The sequence below is a fragment of the Asterias amurensis genome, chromosome 11, assembly GCF_032118995.1.
Source record: "Asterias amurensis chromosome 11, ASM3211899v1".
NCBI classification, from domain to species: Eukaryota; Metazoa; Echinodermata; class Asteroidea; order Forcipulatida; family Asteriidae; genus Asterias; species Asterias amurensis.
The window spans coordinates 1,915,301-1,940,055 of NC_092658.1; the positions used below are offsets into that span (position 1 = coordinate 1,915,301).

Here is a 24,755-nt window from a genome sequence, read left to right on the forward strand (position 1 = left end):
TAGCTGTTGATAGTTTTAACTTTTTGAAGGAAGGAAACCTTTTGAATCAATATGGTTCGGAAAATTTTTACCCCAAAACATTTGAATCTGACAACAATTCATTTATGAGTTCTAAAAGTTGTGTCCGTTTGCAAATGCTGCCAGAGATGCGGTTGGTACCCGCAGTCTACTCGCTAATTATAAATAGATTTGAAATTCTTGTTAAAATACCGTGTTAGTTTCACATATGTGAAAGTTTCCACTGATTTTGCACAATGACAACAAATCCATCAACTTTTCTTTGGAAATACCGTAACAGTTTTTTTCTGTTTTCTCAGCAAAATTAGACAGTGCATTCAGCTGAAACTTTCAAAATATATCTTTCATGATAATGTACTTTCTTTCGTAACGTTTACTTACAAAATAAGTTTTATATTGACAAAAAAACAATCCATGGTCCTCCCTACCTCTAAAAGCAGAACGAAGATGGTTTGTGCTCCATTACACTACATCACTAAGGGATCACTGTACTAATACAGATGATTGTAAATAACAGAAAATCAAGTCACATATATGATTTTAGCCTCTGGTGACTCGGTTTATTTTGGTTGCCCTTTTCAACCTATAGCTCTGATGCTGCACGCCATCATCTACGTCTGCAAAGAATTTTAATGTCATTTTCTTTGCGGTTGATTTACGGTGTATTACCAATAATCAGGTTTCCACCAGAGTATGTGTGATGTGTATTTTTTTTCTTTCTCATCTTCCCTCCGGATTAATTGCAAACAAATGATTAGATGTAGTCATGGATACCTCCATGGGCAAATAATCTCATTAAGGAAACATGAGTCGCGTGGATCTATACACGCACATGCATGTAATTAAATGTTGAGACGTAAGGCTGGTCGACAATACTATGTGGGGATGTTTTCTTGTCTCTCCCTCCCTCCCCCTGCTCCCATCCAACTCACCTCCCCAACACTAACCCCCTGTACCCCCTATAATAAGTAAGCAGTTCCAAAAACCAATATAGTTGTAAAGCTTTACTTTGTAGGGGAATATTCTTTGGACCATCCATCCCGCCAAGGGGTCCCATTGTTTTTGTTGCATGACCCGTTTAAGCGTGGTCAGACTTTGAAAAATAGAGTATACATGTAGATCTTACATACAAATGTATGACATCATTTGAGTGGGCTTAGTTCCTGTGCACATAGCATCGCATTTTCCATTGTTTCACTGGGTGCGTTCGATAAGCTTTCCTGGGTCGACCCCGCTGGGCTCATTCGGTAGAGCCCCTGACAAGAGCTAATTGAACCATCACACTCCTCGCCCTCTCGTGGTGACGTCATGCACCTCGGGTTACTCCAAGTGTCCCACTCCACAAGCAGGGCACTGGGGGCTGACCCGGCCGAGCCCCTTGAATGACATCAAAGCTATTTGAATGCACCAGGGGCAGACCGGGTCGACCCAGGGAAGCTAAACAAACGCACCCACTATTGTTTTACCTCTAAGATGGTGGCATGATGACGTCAATGCATAAGGCAGGCATGAGAATCTTCCGGTTTAAACCGGAATTCCGGTTTTTTTCCTTTCAAAATTGTGGTCTCCAAGTTCGATGTGAATTTGCTATAAAATTCGGGGGGTAGGTTTTTGGGGGGTATACATTTGGATTTCTCTAATCCCTCTTCTCTAGTCGGACAATGTCAGTTTAACTTTGTAATTGTTATTATCGCGGATCCACACGTACGGCATTCATGAAAAAAACGGCACCTAAGAACTAAACAATAAATTGCCGTCCAGCAACTGGCCCAGTTTACGGCTTGTGGTCTTCCTGGCATCGCGCATGCATGCAGCAGCAGCGACAGATGTATAAACTTGCCTCTTTCCTTGCTTCGTTTATAGTGGTACGGTTCAATAATGTTTGCGTGTAATGCGCTTGCTGCTGCAGCAAAGATAACACGTGTGGAGACTTTTGAAAGTCTACTGAAAAAACAATGCACGTGTTTGCACCATGTGTACTGTGACTGTGTACGTACAGGTTTGTACACGAACCAATGAGCGGCGCGGCACGAATCTGAGATCGCCGGCAGGCCATGGAAAACTGGTACCTGTTATTGCCTCACAACCAGCGAAAGATATATTGGGAACCAGCGAACACACTGTACGTCCGGACGACGTGCTTTCTTCATTGGTTCTATTTCTATGTTGGGGTCTAATCTCAACCTCGTTCCATTTATACCCTATGCTGAATAACAACCTCTTTCTCAAAAACACATCGCTCTCGCCAGATATATAGGCCTATATATATTTTAAAATGCGCGTCGCCGACGGATCGTTAAAATCACAAACATTTAATTGCAAAAGAATTTCTTTTACACAACCGAATTTCAAATCAAGAACCTATAAAAATGGTTGTTGGTGAGAAAAAAAGCATTTTCAAGGGCAGAAATAAGGGATAAGATCGTCAGAAAAATTAAAATATTATTACTATTATTTATTTTTTTTCTTTCTTTTTCCGGAATTGTTACAAAATCGCAGGCGAACCCAAAATTGTTTGAATTGTTTGAGCTTTACATTCCTTATTTTACCTTAAACCTATTATTAAAAATTAAAAAAAGGAAAAATCACACAAAAGTAGCTCACTTCTACCTGGAAAAATAGGTGTCAGAAATGCATCAGAGACCACCACAGAGCTTCTAAAATAGCCAGAGCTCCCAGGGCCCTTAAGCACACGCACCGACGCCATCTTGTAGGTCAGATGTTTGAGCCAAGTGACGTCAAATTAAATACGATCTATACAGGTTTCTAGTGGATGATACCCATACATGTCTACATCCTTTTGAATTGTGAAGGGGGTAACCCGGTTTCAGCCCCAGGAGTAGGTGGCAGCGTGCCCCTGGGTGGCAGTTGATTTGGCCAGCCTTGTGATTTTAGGTAATATAACTCATTAAAAAAACTGAGATAACTACATTTTAAGCTCCCTCCCTACCCCCTCAACCCAAAGTAACTCTTTCAACTATGCTGTGCAGATGCCAGATACATGAGGACCAGTCAAACCACACGGTAAAAAAGCTTCTTGTCATAGTGAAAATGACAAGATAACAGGGCCCAATTTCATGGCTCCGCTTACCGTAAGCACAGAATTGGCGCTTACGGAAGCAGGGAATTCTGTGCTGACGGCAAGCGTTCTTCTCGGGTTAGTAGCAAATTTTGGCTTCTGTGCGTGCGTACTCAACGTTACTAGGCATTCTACGCTTACAAGGCTAGCGCAGAAATTCGGCGCTTGCACGCAAGTGGGGAATCGTGATCGTAAGCACAGAATTTGGAGGTAAGCAGAGCCATGAAATTGGGCCCGGTCCTGCTGGCTACTACTAGCACATGTACACTGTTGAAAAGCATCCCTATTGAATATAAAGTATTCTGGACCAGTGAAATGACCAGCTGACTGGTCCTTCTAGAAGGCTATTGACTGAAATGAAAAAGGTAACCCTGATGTGAACACCTGAAAACCTGGGATGACCACCAGCCTAAAGCCATAAAAACCTGACAGGGGAAATAAAAGTCACCACAAAACTATGACCTTCTGTCTGCTGGTTCAAACAATCATGGCTCTTTTATTCAGTCAACTCAACCTGTCCTTTGCATTTCTCCAGTCTTCCTCGATGAGTTTAGGGGCAGAAAGGTAAAGTAATTAGGCAGCGATAACTCTGGGATTCTTTCCCCCTGGAGTGGATGGAGAGGAAAAGACAGCCTGGCATTTATAGCCCTTATGAATAGATAATGATAGAAGGTGTCTAAATCGAGTCTGATGGGCGGACATTGGCCTGTTTTCCTTTCCACCAAGGATAGTTTGGTGTCTGATCAAGGTTTAACCTCGGAAAAGGTTTTTTAATACTGGTGACCTGATTGTGTTGTCATTTTATTTTAATGCAATTGAATTATGTTGGGATGAGGCTTTTCAAAGGCAGTGGACTCTAGCATAAAACCTTACTTGGTAACGAGTAATGGGGAGAGGTAGATAGTATAAAACATTGTGAGAAACAGCTCCCTCTGAAGTGACGTAGTTTTCGAGAAAAAAAAGTAATTTTCCACGCATTTGATTTTGAGACCTCAGAATTAGATTTTGAGGTCTCGAAAGCACCTGAAAGCACACAACTTTGTGTAACAAGTTATTTTTTCTTTTATTATTAACTCGCAAACTCAACGTCCAATTGAGCTCAAATTTTCACAGGTTTGTTATTTCATAATGCATATGTTGAGATACACCAAGTGAGAAGACTGGTCTTTGACAATTACCAATAGTGTCCAAGTGTCTGTAATAGATTTGTTTGTTTTAGTTTGAGGATGTTTGAGTGCTCTGTTGTGAGAACAGTGGTCGCTTTCACCACAAAGATATTCTTAGTTTTAGGGTGAATTAGAAACATTAGGCTAGGCTTAACCTTTATCTAACTTAGGATGGGTGATACGTTTGTATGGGGACACAATTCATTTTCTAGTGGTCTGAACAGATAATATATAAAAAGAAGTTCCCTGGGGTCGATTTCACAAAAAGTTTGAACTAGTCCTAACTTAGGACTAGTCCTAGGAGATATTACAAAATTTAGGCTAGTCCTAAGTTAGGACCAGCTACTCGTCCTAACTCGAGTTAAGACTAGTCTTAACTCTTTATGAAATCCACCCCTGGGCTCATGGAGTTATAGATCAAGTATCTAGCCACTACATTGATGGAAGAGGAAATTGGTTCTGTTTGAGACAACCCAGTTTTTTCTTCCTCACAGGGTCAGTGTTAAGATGGTAGGACTCTAATCCCATCAGGGCAGTGAACAGGGGTTGGTTTCACCTTGGAGGAAAATGATTTCACAAATATAGTTCCAACTCAGGACTAGTCCTAGGAATCTTTAGGAGTTACAAAATAAACTGAAGGCTAGTCCTAACTTAAGCATGGAGGAAGGAAAATACATGTTCTAAGTAAGGCTGAGTATTCTTGTCCCAGAGATAAGACTAGTGTATCTCTTTGTATAATCCAGCCCTGGGCTCATGAAGTCATCAAGTATCAAGCCACCATTGATGGGAGGAGAAATTGGTTCTGTTTGAGACAACCCAGTTTTTTTTTTCTTCACAGGGTCAGTGTTAAGATGGTAGAACTCTAATCCCATCAGGGCAGTGACTGGTTGATTAAGAGCCTTGTATTGATTAATGGGATTATCGACTTATGCTCCCCAAGCAAAATAGCCCCCCTTTTATCCACTCAGTGGATCAAAGAGAAGACCAGGAATCGATAGGGCAATGGGCAGGCCAAATAAAAAATAATACCAGTTGATCGTCTCCTCACTCGACCTATTTTTAGGCCGTTTTTTTTTTCTTCTCTTTTTTTGCCCACTTTTGTTTCCCCCAAAAGAACTTTGGTTTATGTATTTCTCATTAAACTTACTCATAAGCTGAAGAATTGGTGCCCAGTTTTCATTCAAATGCTTGGCGACCACCTATGAAAGAAATACTAAAGCTCAAACTGAAAAGGCCCTCATCCTCCTCTTTTTGGAAAAACCAGGACGATTAACTGGTATTTTTGTTTACTTGGCCTAACAGATGCTGGGAGGGTGAAAACAACTGTTTGTGTGTAAACACCCCATTCCTCGTGTGCCTTCGTCGCCGCTGCCGTAAAATGATACAGATACTGTCTTAGGGAGTAATTGCGTTTAATTTAATCACGGTTTAGAGCGGGGTTTGACGTCAACTGAAATGTTTGCTCTGGCCTTGGAATAATAGATTCTGGGGAGTAGGTTTTGGTGGGGAGTTTTGGATGACTTTCTGCACTCAAAGTGACATCTGACGGTATTTTTGTGCGTGTGTGTTGGACGACTTCCCTTCAGGGGGGTGAACTGAGAGTCTTGTCGAGAGGGTCGTTGTTTTCGAGCGGAGCTGTGACGATTATTGTGACGTGAGTGTTTTTTGTGCTGATGTTGTTTTTTCTTCTCTTCTTTTGGTTTTCGCTAATGAGTTTAGTAAATTAACTGAATGTAGCATTGATACCAATGTGTCCTTGTATTAAGTGTTTTTTGTTCATGGTGTAATTGATATACTTTAATATGAAAGACGTAAGGTGACATTTAAGGTATAGTTCATACTGATAGGGTGTACAGTATACAAATGAGAAGAGTAGATTTTAGTTTAGGGGCATACTGTGCATGCAGTTAGATTTTTCATTGGTGTCAGATGGAATGTGGTCATACTAGAGCCTTCTCCCTGAAATGAAGTCATATTTGAGAAAAACTGAAAACCTAACGAAAAATCTACCTTTAAATATTGATTTCTTGTTTGTTTTTCTATTTTATCTTGTTGTAGTTCATATAGCAGTCAGTTTTTGTTATGTTCTTTATTGTGGTATTTTTATCTGTACCTTTTGAATCAAAGCTATTTTGAATTTCCCCAGACTAAACTAACAAAGCTTATCAATAGAGTATGTTTGATATTATCAATATTAGACTTTTCATTTATAACTTTTTTCATCATTCATAAATCTAACTAAAACCAGCAACTCCATACGGTCTTTCAAATCTACACAAAAACCTCAACCTAAATAAATGCACAACATGAACTAGCCATTTGTTCATTATGTAAATGCAGGAGGTGTATTTGACTCAAATTACAGTCGCTGTGAAATCAAAACCATCCGAACAAGAACTGAGGTCTCGATAGGAGAGCAATGAAGCTGGTCAAAAGTCAACATTCACAACCGTCAAAACGCTGCCACGGTATTAAGTCACGGAGTGTGAATTTCAGAGTGATTTACCCAAAACCATGGGAGGGAATGCGTGGTTCATTGCGATAAGGAATTTACCAGACATTGCTGATTTTGCTGATTTTTTATTTATTTTTGTTTTTGTTTTTAGGGGGAAGCTCACTCTTTGGGGGTACAAATTACATGCTGGGAAAATAGCATAAACCTTGTTTATTAAGTGTGCAGTTGTGGAGCAAACTTCCTTTAGGACACGGTGCAAGATTATATTACATTGTACATGTAGGAAATGTTCACATAGGAAAATTTTAATTAAAGGACATTTATTCCCGGTACTTTTACTTTTTGTGGGAAACTTACGTGTCTGTCAGAATCAAATCTCAGAGCGACCATTTGCGGCCAGCATGGGTATTTTTAGAGTCCCACATAATTTAGAGTCCAACAGTTTGGGTGTTGAGTTACTGAGTAGTGTTGGACTGAGGACTGCACCAGTATTATGCTGAATGGTGTTGAACTGATGGGATGCACTGATGGGATCAGGCATACCACCATAATCAGAGTCTAACAGTTTTGGTGTTGAGTTACTTAATGGTGTTGGACTGAGGACTGCACTAGAAAAATAATAATTATTATTATTATTATTATTATTATTATTAGTATTATTATTAAAAAGATTTATATAGCGCGATTCCAAAATAGACCAATGCGCTTTACAATAAAAATTGAAATTAAATACAATAGAAAGCAAATTTATGCACACACATAATTTAAAAAGCACAAGAAACAGCACATTAGAAGAATATTAAAAATTAGCAACATCTAAAAACCTATGGGAAAAGCTTTGCAAAGAAAAAATAAAATAAACCAGCAACATTAAAATTCCTTTGGAAAGAGGAAAGTTTTTAAAAACTTCTTAAACATTTTTACACTAGGGGCATTAAGAAGGTTTACAGGGAGACAGTTCCAAAGTCTGAGGCGAGTTACATCCCCCCATAATCAGACTTCAGGTTTTGTTGGGAGTCACCATGTTGGATTTTGTCAGCGTGAGGAAGGATCCTGTTACAATTAGACCATTCAAAGGGTGAACACTCAGTGTCTTATTCCATAGACCCTGTGACCTTTGTTTATAATAAGTGTGACCTTGTACATTCGATGGCTAGTCTGGCAGGCAAGATACTGCACTGGTTATATGGGAAAGTTGACATTTTGTGTCATAATTTCCACATAAATCCAAGAGTTATGAAAGTAAAAGCTGGACAAGTTTTGAGTTGTGCCCCTTTAATCATATCAAAAGTTGATAAGAATTGGACAGTGCAATCTCCATAAAGTATAAGATTTCATGTTTTCTTCCACTAGGCTGTGTACAAACTATGCCTGCGGGAAGTCCAGGCTTGGTGTTTTTTTTTGTAAACATGTGATGTCACAGGTCACATCGTCTATAAGACACATGTAGAGATTGTAAAATGGCTCTGAACCAAAGTCCTCTGTTGGATTGGATAAAAGTGACTGGGTGATTAGGCATTCCCAAGAATCCAGATTAGTCTCATAAAAGTCACCAAGAATAGGAAAGAATGACTAGAGTGTGTCTGGAAACCTTGAGGGGGATTTTAGAATCGTAGATCCCCTAATTATGCATTAGTTACACTGTGATTTAATCCAGGATTTTGGAAAGATTGCATGTGAGTATTTTTGTGTTACTTAATGGAGAAGATTACAAACAGTTTAGCAAACTGGCTAGACTTCAACTAAGTATGGAAAACCTATAGATGGTATGCCTAAGAAGAGGGAGGGGAGAAATCTCACTTGGGGAAAAAATATTGAATTAAAGTACAAATTTTTCACATTTTTCACATTTTAATGTCAGCATGCTTAGTAGTAAAAGAACTGTTTAATGACATAACAATGCTAATTATGCATGGTTAATGCACGAGCTGGCCGCCTAATTTACGCTTATAAATGCTTTAAGTTCAAGCCAATGTGTTTAAAAAAAAGGTTAAAAGTAAAAGAAGAATGGGACGAAAATGCACAGTTCATGACGTATGCTGTTTAGAGGTTTAATTTAATGAATGCCAACAGTTATGTTGTTTCAAGTATTTTTAAATTCAGGGTAATCTGAGCTCATAGTTTAATTAAACCAAAGTATAAATGAAGTTTTCTAGTAGAGTTTATTTCACAAAAAGACCTACAAGGTGAAAGATAAATCAGCATGTTGTTTTTAAAAACAAACTTTTGTTCAATATTTAAGTTCTTGTGATACAAACAGATGTTGAGGCGATGAACTGTGTCAACTGCAGTTTTTCTGTGAAACGTATTTGAAGAAAATGCATAAAATTTAATTTGTTTTGTTTATTTTTGTTCCTAGAATGGATGGAGCAGAGCTGTACTGCTTTGAAGACTTTGAGAGCCAGCTCTCCCCAGCAGACGACCTCGATGAAGCCACGGGTAAAAACCAGAACACAGGGTCTCTTGCAAACGGGACCATCGGAGATGTGAGGACAGGATCGGATGATCGGGGGACCCGGCTGAAACCGAAGGATGTCAACGGTCAGGCGATGACATCCACCCAGCAGCTGACTGTCAAATTGGGTCATGGAAACCAACAACAGGATGGACGGTTAGATCACCCTGCCTTCCTGGGGAAATCCCAGGGTGGAGTAATGGCTCGGTCGGCCCCAGCAGCAGCCAGCGGTGGTGCCTCCAGTATGAAGAGGTTCCTACACCGCGGAAAGACTGTTGACTTTCCCGACTCCGCTGGGCCTGAAAGTACAACAACCAGCCGATTCCGTCAGGGCCTACTGGTGAGGAGTCAGTCGACGGACGAAGGGAAGGAGGTTCAGAGGGGACCCAGAGAGTCGATGAGCTACTCGGAGAGGAGGAATAGTCAATTGAATCAAAGAACTCGAGGGATAATACCTGGTAATGCAACTGAAATGGATAGGGAAAACCTAATTAAAGGCGGTGTGCAGACAAATGGTGCGGAGACATCGGAAAATACTGCGGTTTTGGATCATGTTGATAAGTTAAGTGTGCGTGCGAGACCGGATGTGAATCTGCACAACAAGAAGAATGCAAAGATTCGCGATGGACCTCCCGTCTCAGGAATGCGAGCAGGTCGTTCGGGGAGCCCTAGAAGTTGGAATTTCTCCACCCAGAGCATCGTTCCGAGATTCACAAACAGGGACGATTCTGAGATTCTCGCAGCCATCCGGAGGAGTCCGACATTCAAGAGCTCCGGGGATGAAAGACGGAAACCTCTGGTGACAAATTGTAGTGTGGATAGCGCCCTCGATCATCAGTTCATGGAAAGCACGTCCGTTGACCCCAACAGCCGTGGTTTCAGTATGGAATGCTTGTTGAACGATCAATCAGACACCATCAATATCTTTGGACCTGAAGATCTTATCAAGGACGTCATCTTTAAGACGGGATCTAACAGCGCCGAGTTACCAGCGGGTCTGTTTGTGTCTGCCGGAGGAACGGACGAGAAAGATGGGAGATTTAAGTACCTCTCCGGTAGGGATGTTGCCCCGGGTTTGCCCCCCTCTGGTAGGGGAAGGAAGCTAGTGAACGGCAAGCTGGTCCGAGTCAGGGATGTACCAGCAACCACAGAGGATCTTTGTGACTGCAGAGAAGGTTCGGATAAAAGGTAAGCACAATTTGAAAGTTTGATGTCTACCTCTTGGGAATGTTTCAAGTGATAGGACTTAGATGGCAGCTTTTCTAGGATTCTGTCAGTGATTTCAAAGAAGTTTGTTCTAAGCGTGGGACATCAGATCTGCTGACAGAGCATTAATATAAAAAAACAGTTGACCAAATTTTGTTGAGCCTCTGATCAGAAAATTTTGTTTTGTTTAAAAGCAAAAACTAGCAGTGGACCAGTCACACCCAATTTACATAACATGATCAGTTGACTGGTAATCTGTAAATGCTGAGCGAAGTTGCGTCGCGGATCACACACACTGTGAATTCTAAATCGGGGACATCATTCCTACTAGGCCGTTAAGCAACATTTTATGAATTCGGAGTTTGGACATTCTTCGAACACGGGGCGGACGTCGAGGGGTCGGGGGTCGAGTGGGTTTTAGAACAACCCATGCAATTGGGTAGGTTTAACTTGCATTGCGCTGTCACCTCAAATTTGTTCAGTTGGTCAAAGAGTTGTAACTAAATTTTAAAACTGCCTCTTTTGCCATAGCCCTTTTCAAATGGCAGAGTGAAAGAACACAATTCCTGGCAAAATATTCTCTGTATTGATGAAATATTACAGAATGCGCTTTGTGTGAAATAATCTTTTATGTCCTACATGTACCTTCCTCGGCAAATTTTCTCAAAACATTGAGTAATTTTGGAGCAATTTTGGAGCAATTTTGGGAAATCATCATTAGAGGCGTGTATCATGCTTGGTGCACTACATATTTGTCAAGTTTGCTTCAGTGATCTTCTCATCAACAAGGGAACTCGCCAAAGCTCCCACACGGGGGTATAAACACCAAGCTGGCAAGAGCCAATCTCTCGCATGCAAACATTAACAATGCTTTTTCACGTCTATGATTAGGAATGTCACAAATCAATAAATTGTGATTCAGTTAGTAGAAGACAACACTTTTAGTAAAAGTTAGCTCCGTTGGATTTGAACCCACAACCCATGTGATTGTAAGTCGTTGGACAGGGAGTTGGGAGGGGGCTGGAGACCAAGTGCATAAAGATGTACCACGCACCATCACCGCACATTAACACTTGATTCATGTAGGCGGGGACGTATCATTAAAAATTCAATGGATGGCGGTGGTGTTGGTTGTGAGACAGTATTGATGGTTTTGGATGCAAGTTGAATAATGGATGACTTTCATCTGCAGCTGTTTTTAATGTTACATCATGTGAGCATAACTGCATGGTGGATTTGAGAGTATAGGGCTTAAGTTTGAGGGTGTGAAATCCACAAGGCCACATGGCTTGTTGCTCAAAATGGTACTGGACGAGAAATCATCTTACAGGACCAGCAAATGAGACCAAACCACAACAAGCAAATAAGGATCAACACTAACCACTTTTTCCCCCAACTGTTTGTACAACTACATTCTTTTTGGGTACCTTAGTTTTACTATTTACACTTGTTTTATTTCCAAATCTAGTATTCTTGTACCGTGAGCTCAAATCCTTTGTACCTTACTCAACCAATTGAGGGCAGTGTTCAAGCACTGCACTCAATCAGATTTTTGAGAAAAAAAATACAGTTTACTATTTTCACATACAGGGAAAGTATGATAGCGCCCTCTTGTGATTAAACTGTGAATATATTTCTCAATCCATGTTCATTTAGTTATTTTTGTAAATTATCTTCATGTCTTCACTTTATTTTACAGTGTAGGTAACTGGTGAGTGACAACTGAGTTTTCAAAACATTGAGGCGTAAGCTTGTTTTCGAAAAATAATCCTGAATGTGAATTTGTTAATAAAATTTCTGAACTGCCGCCTATGATTCAAACAAAAAAAACAATCAAATTTTCTGCTTGTCAATTTTTCTGATAATATATTGTTCAATGAACCAAACTTAAAACCAACTTTGACTAATTGACGTGCCCCTCCCGAAAAAGATGTAATAAAATAATAAAAAAAATAAAAAAGGGAATGGTTCAAAAAAGAGTTTAAATGAAATATTAACAGATTTGAAAAATAGTAAGGAGTGACACAGACAGTGAAGGCTGCTTAAGGTCATTGCCCTCCACTTCCATGTTTTGACCTTGTCCAATACTGATAATATTGGGCCAATGATTCTAGTGTTTCGGTAAAACGCAAAACCTTGTTCTTACAAATCATCAAATAGTTCAAGACCCCCCAAAACAGATTAGCCGCAGGAACATTTCCTGTGTGAAAACCAAATCAATGACTTGTCCAAATGAAAAAACCTTCAACCCTCTGAAATCGTTATCTCTCACCATTGGCATTGATCAAACTGCTCATGTGTTAACGGACAGTGCACTTTCTAAAACAAAAGCATACTGTAGACAATTTCATAAACTACTTGAGCTTTAAAAGTTATAATGTAAAGTTTGCCTCTTTGTGTTTTTAGCGTTTTTACTAACGAGTATTTAGCATATAGGATTTGAGGCATTGAATGGTGAGGTATCAATATATATTTGGTTTGCGGTAACACCATGTGTGTATCTACTTGCCAGATAGAGTTTGTTCTGAGAGAACTGTCTTGCTTAATTCTACAACCGCGGGGTAGATTGTTCGGGTGTTGGGGAGACTTCTCAGTTCTGAAGAACTGTTCTGCTTATTAACTATTACCTGGGCGGAGGGTAAAGAAATAGGCTGGGACTACTATTTTAGCTTAAAATAGGATCGTAATTAACTGTACTACCGCGAAGTCAGTCCTTGGGTTGGTCTCAACGTTTCGACTAGCTTGCTCTAGTCATCGTCAGAGAGTTTAGCAGTCAAGATATTTTTCCTATTTTGGGTTTCTGCAAGGGTTTTTTGCCCTCAGAAAATCAGTGTGATTGACATTAAAGAGGGACTCTAAGGTCCACCATGATACACTAATTTTCTAATAAACAGATAGTCCTTCTAAAAGTGGGGAAATTGCAAATCCGAAATCTCATTATAAATATTTAGACCGAACATTGTGTTGTGCTCACTTAATGCTGATATTGAGTAGGGCTACAGGTAATTTTTGAGTAGCAACTAGGACATTTTGTGTAGCATTTGGCTCTGCTTAAATACAAGGAAAATCAGTTGCTGGGCATCATCGTTTTTATGCCCTGAAGATTGTGTATTCCTTGGGATAAATTTTCCTGCATGGACATGCATGATTTGCTTTGCTGGATTTTCAGCAATGTTTTAAAAACGCCACCACCCTTTCAATTTTGGTATGAAATTTTCACCGGTTAGTTTTAATTGTATACATCTACATTTAGAATTGAAAAATAAAACCAAAAGGTTCCAAAAACCAAAGGTGTGCTTTGCCTTTGAAATTGGACACGTCCAGGTGCACCAGACACGTTAGATTATGCTACGGATTCTGCATTCTCCACTTGTGTTTGTGATTCTTTCATTTGCTCGTACTGGACAAGATAAACACTAATCCAGTAGTCTGCAGATATAACAACAACATCCATCAAAATAAATCGTACAAGTCTAGGGGTTAAAGCATACGTGACATCTGGGCTGTAATTTCAAGAAAGTCTCTGCGAGACCAAACGTTTTGTGGCTCAGAAATTGAAATGAACAACAATTTTTTGTTCTTTCCCTAATTCTCTTTTTTTCCTAACACCTACATGTATGTGTATGAAGCACTGTATACTCTGTACTTTCCCAATTTTCATGAAAAAAAAAACCCCACACTTTTTTATTGTTTTACAAGAGTAATTTATTTTGTGCCTGGTGGAAAGAGTACTGGAATCAAAACATATAGTGGTAATTATTCAAGCACTTTTTTTATATTTTTTTTTTTTAATTTTTTTTACAAGAGTAATTTATTTTGTTCATGTTGTTTTGCTTTTAAAACTTTTAGAACGAGTATTTGAATCAAAACCTACAAGTGGTAATTATTCAAAACTTTGCATTTTGGAAAAAGCACTAGACTGAAGGACTTTTTGGCTCAAAAGAAGAGTCATTCACTTGAGAGACCATGTGCCCAATTTATCCCCGTTAAGTAGCACGCTACCACACCCCCATTAATTAGCGCGCTACCCAAAAACATATTTTTAGGGAACATGGAAAGTCGCACAATTGTTAACATTTTAGAACAAGATTCAGTCAGAACATGTAATGTTCTAGTGATTAATCATTATTACCAGTGCAATATATTTATAGATATTTTTGTACAAACATTTTATCTCAAAATCACTTATGTCTTTTGTTTTAATTATGCGCACATTTCCGTTGCGCTTTGGAAATTAAGATTACTTCCCGCAGGATGACCTTGTGGAGCAATTAATTCCACTTTAAAATAGAGGCATTAATTTTGCTTTTAAAAAACAAACAAAAAATGCTGTAAAAGGATGTTATCTCAGCAATTAGTTGCCCTGAGAGAGAGTTTTTTTTAAAGGGTATTAAGTGACTGTGTGGGCTAAAAACCTTAATGGCTCTTTAAGGGGGAGAGGTTCACTCGTCATTTCGTAAAATTTATTCTGAGATCCAAGAGTCATGCAGATTTCTGTGGAAACTGGACTCGGCGAGAAGTAAGGCTCAGGTAGGTCTAACTTTTGCTTCAACATTTGTTTGTTTTTTGTCTGGTGTTGTACACAACATGTGGGATGTGAATAACAAGCGTCTCACTTCACTACAGAGGGAGATATTTTCAGTTCTGTTCTACATGTAGCACTAGTGCGTTGTCGCATTCTGAGTGAATGTTGCATTAATAAGGGAATAAAATGGTAGCGACAAGTTCTTAAACTGCGATTTAAAACCGACAGGTTCTTTATCGGGCCTTTATCACACTGCGACGACCCTGCAAGGTTTTAAACAGCAGTTTAAGAATGAGTCACTACTCTTTTATTCCCATTCATAAATGCCTTTTTGTTAAAAAGGCGTAATAAAGTATAAAACTCTGTAAAACCTATCCGATTTCGGTGTCCTTGAGCTCTGTACGTGTATTACATTTTTATGACTGAGACAGTTTTCGGATATGCATTCGTGCGCGTAGTATGCATCTAAACGTATCCGAAAACAACCGGTTATAAACAGCTCCAGCTGGTCATTATCAACCGTTTAAACACCCACATGTGACGTGCTCTCCAACAATAGGAGTAGCGAAACTGTCTGAGGTATTTATGAATGCAGAGTCAAGGCTTTATTATAGTTTTACAGTACAATGTTGTGTAGGGAGGTAAATTTGTAAAAGCATCTCTTTCGATCGGTTTAGTGCTGGTACTGTCCACGGTCCATTTAGCAAGGTTTAGGGGTCTCTTTGTCTGTCTCTCCAACTCTGTGGAAGTTGGTTCAAATCCCACCTTGGACCAGAGTCTTTTATGTGGATTGGGTTTTCAGTCGCTACCCAATGGTGTGGGTTTCCCCTCCTGAAGTTTTTTCTGCCCACTTCTAAAACAAATTAAAAGGTTTGAGGCTACAGTACCCTTTTAACTGTGTTTGAATTCCACCCAGCAAAGAAAACCTTTGGATTTTTTGTAAGCAGGACTCATAAAAGCAACAAGTTTAAGCAACAAGTTTACGTTGCTTTTTAAACATTGACACAGGCTGAAAATTAAAGTACAAAAATGACTATGTTACCATAGAATGATGTGTTGCATAAAGTAACAAAAATCGGTTGTTTTTCTTCAAACTGTAAATTGGTCCTCAGTTTCGAAGACCAAATCAATTGTTGTATTTATAATTAATCTTAGAATTGTTGTTTAATTTTGCAGCAAAAATTGATTTTTAAGTTCTAGGTTAGCTAATGTAGAGAATTCAAAGTACAAAACTGATGATTTCCAGGATATATTTCCTTAAAAATCAATGAAAGTGGCAATTACTGCAGGATTTATTGATCATGTACATTTGAAACTTTGCAGCCCGTCTACTCAAGATTTTTTTTTTTCTGAATTGGGGAAACCCCAAAACCTAAATATTTAGGTTAATTATTTCAGTTTATTTTTTTCTGTTGTTGGATAGCATACAAATATTAACTGCTCTGATTGCTTTTGTTAATATTAAAACTCATTGGGCAGCTTTGTTTGGCTTTGTAGTAAATATGAAACACATCAAGAGAGACATGCTCTAAACAAATCAAAGGGTAGAATCTTAATGTATCGGGTGTTACACCTATAATATAATCTTAAAGGGTGGCTGCAGTGTTTTTTTAAATAATTTAAACGATTAAACATGACTTTCTAAACCTGAAATATTTTTTACATTTTTTTAAATTAAATGCGCAAGTATTTTAAAAATGGTTTTCAAGAGATTAGGGGAACCCACCCCGCCCCTAAAAGGGGCATAAAGTAAACGTGACGTCATGTCAGGAACCCGAGCCGTCGGGCCCCCTGGCTGTGTGCATATAGAGATGTGTGCACTGTGTGGCCTGTTACCTTGGCGCGTGTAGTTAGGGACCAGACTCTTTTTGCTGACGATATGTTTGAATTCCCGACGTGACGTCGATGGTAGGGGGGCGGTAACAGTCCACAAAAGGTGGTGCATGACTTATTCGCTAATTACGCAAAAGAGATATGTCGGGGGAAAAAACAAGACACATTTTATCGAGGTTCAATACATATATCAGAAATAAATGACAGCAAAATTAACTGTTTTGTTTTAATTCACTGCAGCATCCCTTTAATGAGAAAATAGTGTCCTGTGAACATAATAGCTGATTGCAAACTGCTTCTTTTACCGACCAAAAGGACCTATGATGCCTATGGTATAAATGCAAAAAATAGTTAATGGTCTGGCGTTTCGACCCTAGCAGAGCCTCTCAAATGCTATCGAGAAAGACTGCACTAGGGTCAAAATTATAGGCCACTAGGCCATTAACTATTTTATGAATATAGTCTTCAAAAAATAATTGTTTCCAGAACAAGCACCCTGACTTCTCAGTAAATGTGCTAATATACACAATCTATTTGGATGACAGACTACTGAAGAATTCTCAGTGGGTTTTTCGCAAAATAAATGGCAAGCAATAACTGAATCTCATTATGAGTTGAACTCCTCTGACTGCGCTCCCTGGTGTGGCATTTCCTCATAATCACATCTTCCTAGATCACATGCCAGTCTTAAGTACATGGTGTGTACTGATTCAAGGTTTAAGTGCATTCGGAGAAATGGCTGGCTTGTGTGTAGTGTGTGCCACGGCCATGTTGTTTCTACTGAAAATGAGGTTATGTTATGAGGACTGGACCAGGTTAAAATATTAATGTATAGATTGGAAATTGTGTTTGAAGCTTTGCATGGTGTGAAGAGTAAGAATTACTATGGGTGCAATTGATATGCTTCCCCGGGTCGACCCCGGTGTGTGCGTTTTCTTTTTCCAGGACGAATGTGTGCAGATAATTACCCACGTTCGTTCTGGGAAAAAAAAACGCCACACACAGGGGTCGACCCAGGGAAGCTAAATGAATGCACCCTAAATTAAACTTTCAGGTACAGCCATGAATATAGTGTATCTTTTTTGAGGGAGTGTTGGCTCTGGAAAGAGCCGGTCTGGTCCTGACGTTTCAAGCTGTACACTCTGCTTGCCTTCACACCGTCTCTTTTCAGGGCCAACACTCTCTAAAAAAGAGGTACCAACACATGGTTGTGCCCGTAAGTTAACTATTTAGTACTTCTTAGGTTTTAGATTGTAATCATAGACCTTATCGCAAATACTCAGTATGCTTGTGTTAGGCTTGGAATGAGGTGCATACTGGTCTAGCTAGCGATCAACTTTGATCTCTAGCTAGACCAGCATGCGCCTCATTCAACAGTTAGTGCTTTTGCAATGGGTTTTTGCGAAAGGTTCTACGGTGCTTAAGTAAAGGAATATATATGTCTCAAAACATAGTTTTGAATACCTTTCAGGATTTAAAGTAGTCTGGTAGCGCTTTGAAAGATAGGATTAAGCGCGGTATAAATATAAAGTATTATTATTATTGTTTGGAACATTTCAACTTCATTATTACCACTGTTATTATTGTTATTCCTTCTATTATTATAACTAATGCAACCAAGAGCTCCTACAAAGTGACCAGCGCACTCCTTTAGGCCATGGCTTTGTATAACAAGTGGGTATAACGTCACGAAAACCTAATGAAATATTCATAACATTATCGATGACGTCAATGAGAAGGGGAGGGGGGCGACCCCAACTCTCTGGCGACATAATATGTGCCGAGACATCATCAACATAAAGACTGGGTCTTTATAAAAGTGCAGTGGACTTGAAGTGGGTTCTGGGCGAGGGTATTAGTGTGTAACGGACTCCTTCAATTGATTAATTCCCAGAGAAGCCTCCGATATGAGGAATGCGATCCAACCGGTTGCCGTGGTAGCGTTCATTTGCTCAGAATACGTGCTATGGGGTGAACAAGCCGTCTAGTTCTCAGATGAACGTATTGCTCTAGGATGGTAGGCCTGTCTGCTGCTGCTGCTGCTGCAAATATGTGATTGAATCATGGAAACTATAAATGTGTAGGGTCTGCAAAATTACACTCTGCATATTTTAAATAATAACAACAATACAGGGTGTCTCAAAAAAAAACTGTACACTTTTGAAATGGCTGCCGAATAAAAAATAAATGATTCTGGGGAAAAAGGTTTGTATGTATGGATAGCTTATGGACTCAACTTTCATATGACACCATAAAGTCCGAAAACAATTCATTATTGGGTGAGCACTAGCTGCTCACTTTTGTAAAGGGTACGAAAATTAGGTTGCGCAGTAAGTCCTTTGGAGCTTACAAAATTCACTGCAAGATGTCAGCTACTTATTCATCAGTGAGCAATGCTCACCCAAGCATGACATATTCTCTGACTTTTTTGTGTCATATGAAAGTGGAATCTATTTTATAAGCAACAAAACAGCACTTGTAAGACGCACTCTCCTGATTTAGAGGCGCCGGTCTATAGAAACAAAAGTTGAAGTATTATCAAATTGTTTGGAAAGCAAGCATGAACAATTGTGTTTTAAGTTTTTGCTGGAAGAGAGTGATGTATTGTGCGTTTGTCTGAGATCTTCAGGAAGTGACTTCTGAAGGCTTGCTTTGTTGGAAAAGGCCTTTTCACTGTTACTGGCCAAGAGAGTGTTACCGTCACATCATGGAAAAGAAGTGATAACTTTAAAGGCGCTTTTAAAGTACACCCTTTTTCAAATTCAAATCTGGATCTTTATTTGCTTTTTAAAATGTTGTACTTTAGACAGAACATCAAGTAAAACATTTGTTGGAGTAAGGAAATGATCTAGCGTCAGTTTTAAATTGTAAATCGGATATGTGTGTTTAAGGCCGTAGCAAATCTTGAAGATACAAGATCTTCTTGTAAAATGTCACAGCAACAAGAGACATGTGGAATCGCGGTGATCAATCAAGGAACATTCCATTTTACTTGAAGGTGTTAATAGTGTCTTCCTGCACAAGACAAAAAAAAAATGGTTGTCAATGTTGCTTTGGTTGGTGCTGTATTACTTGTCAATTATGACGGAAGTTGAGTCGACAAGGAGAACAAATTGTTACACAGAGGTGTGATATAAGTATGAACATACTCTGTGCTTTTCTGAGACTTGCAGGGGAAAAGAAATCCACAGGCTATTCGCGTTTGGATTTAAAGGGGTTATATACGTTTGGTTGTTGGAACCCATTGTTTGTTTAAAGTCATTGGAAACTTTCGGTAAACAGTGTTGTCCAAAGGCCCACACTTCGTGTATCACAACTTATATATAAAATAACAAACCTGTGAAAATTTAGGCTCAATCGGTCATCGGAGTCGGGAGAAAAATAACGGGAAACACCCTCTTGTTGCCGCACGTTTCGCTGTGTCATGACATGTGTTTAAAATAAATCCGTAATTCTCGATTATGAGAATTGATATAGTTTTACTGTTTTCTCAAAAAGTGAAGCATTTCATGGAATAATATTTCACAGGAAGTCTTTCACCAAGTTACCTTCTGTAAACCCTGTAAGTTATTTGTAAATCTGTGATTTTTTTTTCCTGTTCCGAAAGGGTCCAATGGCTTTAAATCCTCTATAGTTGTAGATATGTAATAATAGTATTAATGAAGACATTTGTAAAGCGCCTAATACAAAAGTCTTTCTAGCGCATACAAAGAATGATGAAGTATACAATGAGTGAAAGATACATTATAAGTAAGCTTACAAAACATGTACAACTGCATGCAATTGCCACAGTACATATATGACAACCCTTTTATTTTTGATGTAAATTAAGTGTGGCGTTTGATTATTCACCTAACCAGTCATTTTCATATTAACAACTCTATTTTGTTTTCCCGTTTAAATCCGGCTGCAATCCCATGTTTGATACGATCAACGTGTGTATCGTATGGCAATGAAATCTAATTTCATCTGTATGATACCGACTCCGTTATCCACCAATCTAATAAGAGTTTCCCAAACACAGTTAAAGAGCAGAGCAGGGATATTTTACAAGTATCTTCTTGGCCTTCGGACATTCTGATGAAGCTGCAAATCATACAAATTATTTACTAACCGCAAAAAGAAAAAGAAAACAAATTGTTGGCGCAGCAGAAAATGAGGCTGTTTTTCCCCCTTTTTTTAAAGGCAGGGTACACTTTTGGTAATTATACTTACATGGTAAAGAGTATTGTGAAAAACAACTTTGAAGTATGTATAGTGTAGTTTTAGAGATATTGTTAAAAACAACTTTGAAGTGTGTATATCAAATAGTGTAGTTTTAGAGAAAGACGTAATTTTCAGCCCTTAAAACACTTTTTTTTAAAATTAACTTTGATGACCAATGAGTCAACAAATGTATACGCAGCTTGGGCCGTGACATAAGCTGTGGCTCTGGCTGCCTCTTGGCTGACACTTGGGCTCTGACTTGGGCTCTGACTTTGGCTCTGGCTTGGGCTGCTGCCTAAATATTTTGGGTTGAACATGGCCCAGCCTCACCAACTGAGCTATTTGGTCCTTGTGTTGGCGCCGGTGGTTCTCATGGTTCTCCTATTTTGTTACCATGAGGCTAATGGGATGTTTGGAATAAGGCTCCTGCAGCTGATTTCACGAAACTTTACGCAACTGCGTAAGTCCACTTACGCAACGTTTATGACGCAAGTTGCTCCAAAAATGATGCGCAAGTGGACTTCCGCAGTTGCGTAAAGGTTTGTGAAATCGGCTGCTGTTCTGCTATGTAAGCCTGTCTACAGCACCGTCATTGATAGAAGGTTTGTAGTCAGGATTTGTCCGACCCTATCAACTTATCTCCAACTGTTTAAACCAATTCAGCATGATCTACTTCACTATGTACCCATAGACATTTACTCACACACACTCTAATTCGACAAACATCATTGCTTGTACAGATGTTGTCTTTCAAAATGTAAATTTGCACCTGGTGGACTCGCTGCTTAAATATAGGATTCAAACTGCTTGTAGCTATCGGGAAATCTCATTGCTCTAGAAATGTCCTGGGTTTGAATCCCACCCAAGCAATAATATATGCCTGTGATTTCTTTCACAGAACTCGGGTCGAGTATACAGTTCTTACACAAATTTATGTAAGGGTAAAACTAAAATTAAAATATGTAAACTTCACTCATGTAAAAAGCAGATGACCTTGTACCACTTTTAATGTGAAATATGCAATGACTGTTATTTTTGTGTGTTTTTTCAATGGAGGTCGTAATATTTTTAGTCATGGTCTGGTGATCTTTGGTTTTAGATGGTGTCAGTGAAGCAAGACATTTTTGTAATTAAAAAAGAACATTTTATAATAGATATAAACGGTTGAATGGAATAATAACAGTATTTTGTTTGTATTTAAATCTGCTAGCAAAGATTTGTTAGGATTTCATTATACATGTGTTAAATTTGTGACTTTTTAGACTATCTTATAAATCATGGAGGCAACAGAGGCAAATTGCCTCGACCATCATCGCCTCGATGCCTGGAACTTCATCTTTGAGAGGACAAGGCCATTTTCATTTTGTAAAGAGCTTTCCAAATTAGAAAATCTTAGAAGTCCAGGGCAATTTTGTAAGGGACACCCAGGCGAAGGCCAGGGTAAAGGATCTAGGCAATAGCCTCTGTAGGCTCATTTGAACTCCAGGGCCCAATTTCATAGCGCTGCTTAGCGGCCGATTTTGTGCTTACTGTGCGATTCACATTTCATATCGCTTTTAACCGTAAGCACTCGCGAAAGGCATGCTAACCTGCCGGGCTAACCGTAGGAATTATATAATGTTACAATGCAAATCCATGGTAAACCCGCAATATGGCCGGCCAATTTTCTGCTAACCCGTGAATTATGCAAATTGTTCTGCTACACTAAGCGCGAAAATTTGCTTACCCTTTAGCAGTGCTATGAAATTGGGCCCATGTCTAGTGTGTGTCAGTGGAAATATGCTTTTCCCCTACAGGGGCACCTTTTACTTTGGGAAAACCCCCTTGCCCTTACAAGAAGGAAGTATCAGGTCTGATAAAGATGCAGTTCAAAGTTCATTTCATTTAGAGAGTAGATTTCAATTAATCCAGCCATCAACTCTACCCTTAGCTTTATTCAGTAATAGTAATTACAAAGGCTAACGAGCTGGTGGCATTACATGAGCAAATTAATTGGTAATTTGGTGAGTAAATTGTTATTGATCAGGGCCAGCTGCTGCAATTAATGAACTATAGGTGAGTTTTTGTACAAGCTTTAATTTTTTCTTGAGTAGGGCATGAACTGGAAGAAAAAAAAATCTCAAACTACCCCCCGAAAACAAAACAAAAAACATATTGAAATATTTATAAAAAAAATTAATAAATAAATAACAAATGTTTTAAATAAAATAGATTGTTAGTTTCAAAATAGCAGGGGGTTTGATTAGAGGCATTAGCTGTTTGTTTGATTTTTTCTTTCACTAAAAAATTCAAAATGGCTGACATCGCTTGTAATTGTAACAGAAGCAACAAAGAACATCCGCACACCTCAAAATCTCAAATCTTTTTTCTCCTCGGTCTTCACAAAGATTCTCTCTCATCATTTGCCAGCTCAGAAGAAGTTCAAGAGTTTATTTTATACACAATAGCGAGGCTGACTCTTACTAATTAACAGCTTATTGGACTTCAGTTGCCCCACAAACAACATTCTGGGCTTGAAGAGTTGAAGAGCGCTGTCGCCAACAGGGCCCAAACGGGCAATGCACGTGGCTCTGGAAGACAGTTTGCTTATCCTAATATTTTGGTGTCAGTATAACACTATGATTGATTTTGTTTCATGCTACTTAAAACTCCCTCTCTCCCTAACGAAATGAAAATGGGACATGGTGAATTATTGTCTTTTCTCTTTGCGGAGCTATTAGAGAAATGTGAATAACGTTTGCAGGCAATGTTTTAGATGTGTACCGTGGCATGATTAGATTGACTTTATGCAGTTTCGTGACAGAGGTTGACATTTCAGTCAGGGGGGGGGGGTTGTAAGGATGATTGATCCCCCACCCCCTTTAAATGTAGGATATGAAAAGCTTGTAAGGTTGTTCATCTTCATGAATTGTACAATACATACATGTAGTAGGGATAAAAAGATACTAGTGTTTCGTTTTTGAGAACACAAATACTACAAATCTTAAATTCAAAAGGTATTTTCTATGCTGTTTTCCTAAGTAAAAAAATTATAAAAATCTACATATGTCAAGATTTCCATGACTTTGTCTCAATTTTTACCTTAAAGCCATTGGACACTTTCGGAACAGAATGAAACAAATCACAGATTTACAAATAACTTTACAGAAGATGATGGTGAAAGACTTCCATTGAAATATTATTCCATGAAATGCTTTACTTTTTGTGAAAACATTAAAACAATTACCAATTCTGGATAGCGAGAATAACGGGTTTATTTTAAACACATGTCATGACTCGGCGAAACGTGCGGAAATAAGGGTGGGTTTTCCCCGTTATTTTCTCCCGACTCCGATGACCGATTGAGCCTAAGTTTTCACAGGTTTGTTATTTACATAAGTTGTGATACACGAAGTGTGGGCATTTGGACAACACTGTTTACCACAAGTGTCCAATGGTTTTAAGGTAACATCCATCTCTTTCTATGGATACCAAGAATCAACACATTCAACGACAAAAATCAGAAATAAAAAAGATTTTTTTTGCGTCAATTACTTGTATGCCAGTAAAAATTACAAGAACACACAGAAACATGCATTTATTTTTCTTGACACTCACTGCATATATTATGTACATTTCACGAGCATGTTTGATAGTGTTTGTCCGGAAGCTCGTATATTAATAATGAATTGACTAGTGGTAAACAACCCTATTAACAAATAAATGTGTATTTGTACATTGTAAGATTGATATACGAGTGTGGTTCAACATGAAATTCTGGGAAAGTCATGTTGCTAGTCAGTAATTCATGATGTTAGTGAGTGGCCATATTG

General features: G+C 38.8%; 1 protein-coding gene across 4 annotated transcripts in view; it reads left to right on the top strand.

The window, feature by feature from the left end:
- Positions 1 to 24,755, top strand: part of LOC139943974 (uncharacterized) — a 176,781-nt gene that overhangs the window by 19,913 nt on the left and 132,113 nt on the right. For 3 of the 4 annotated variants that reach the window (XM_071940893.1, XM_071940895.1, XM_071940896.1), the window contains exon 2: positions 9,078 to 10,361. In XM_071940893.1, the coding sequence (XP_071796994.1) occupies positions 9,079 to 10,361 (1,283 nt within the window). In that variant the 5' untranslated portion in view covers position 9,078. Of the gene's footprint in view, positions 1 to 5,842; positions 5,918 to 9,077; positions 10,362 to 24,755 lie in introns of those variants that run through there. The other variant, XM_071940894.1, reaches the window with a different exon arrangement.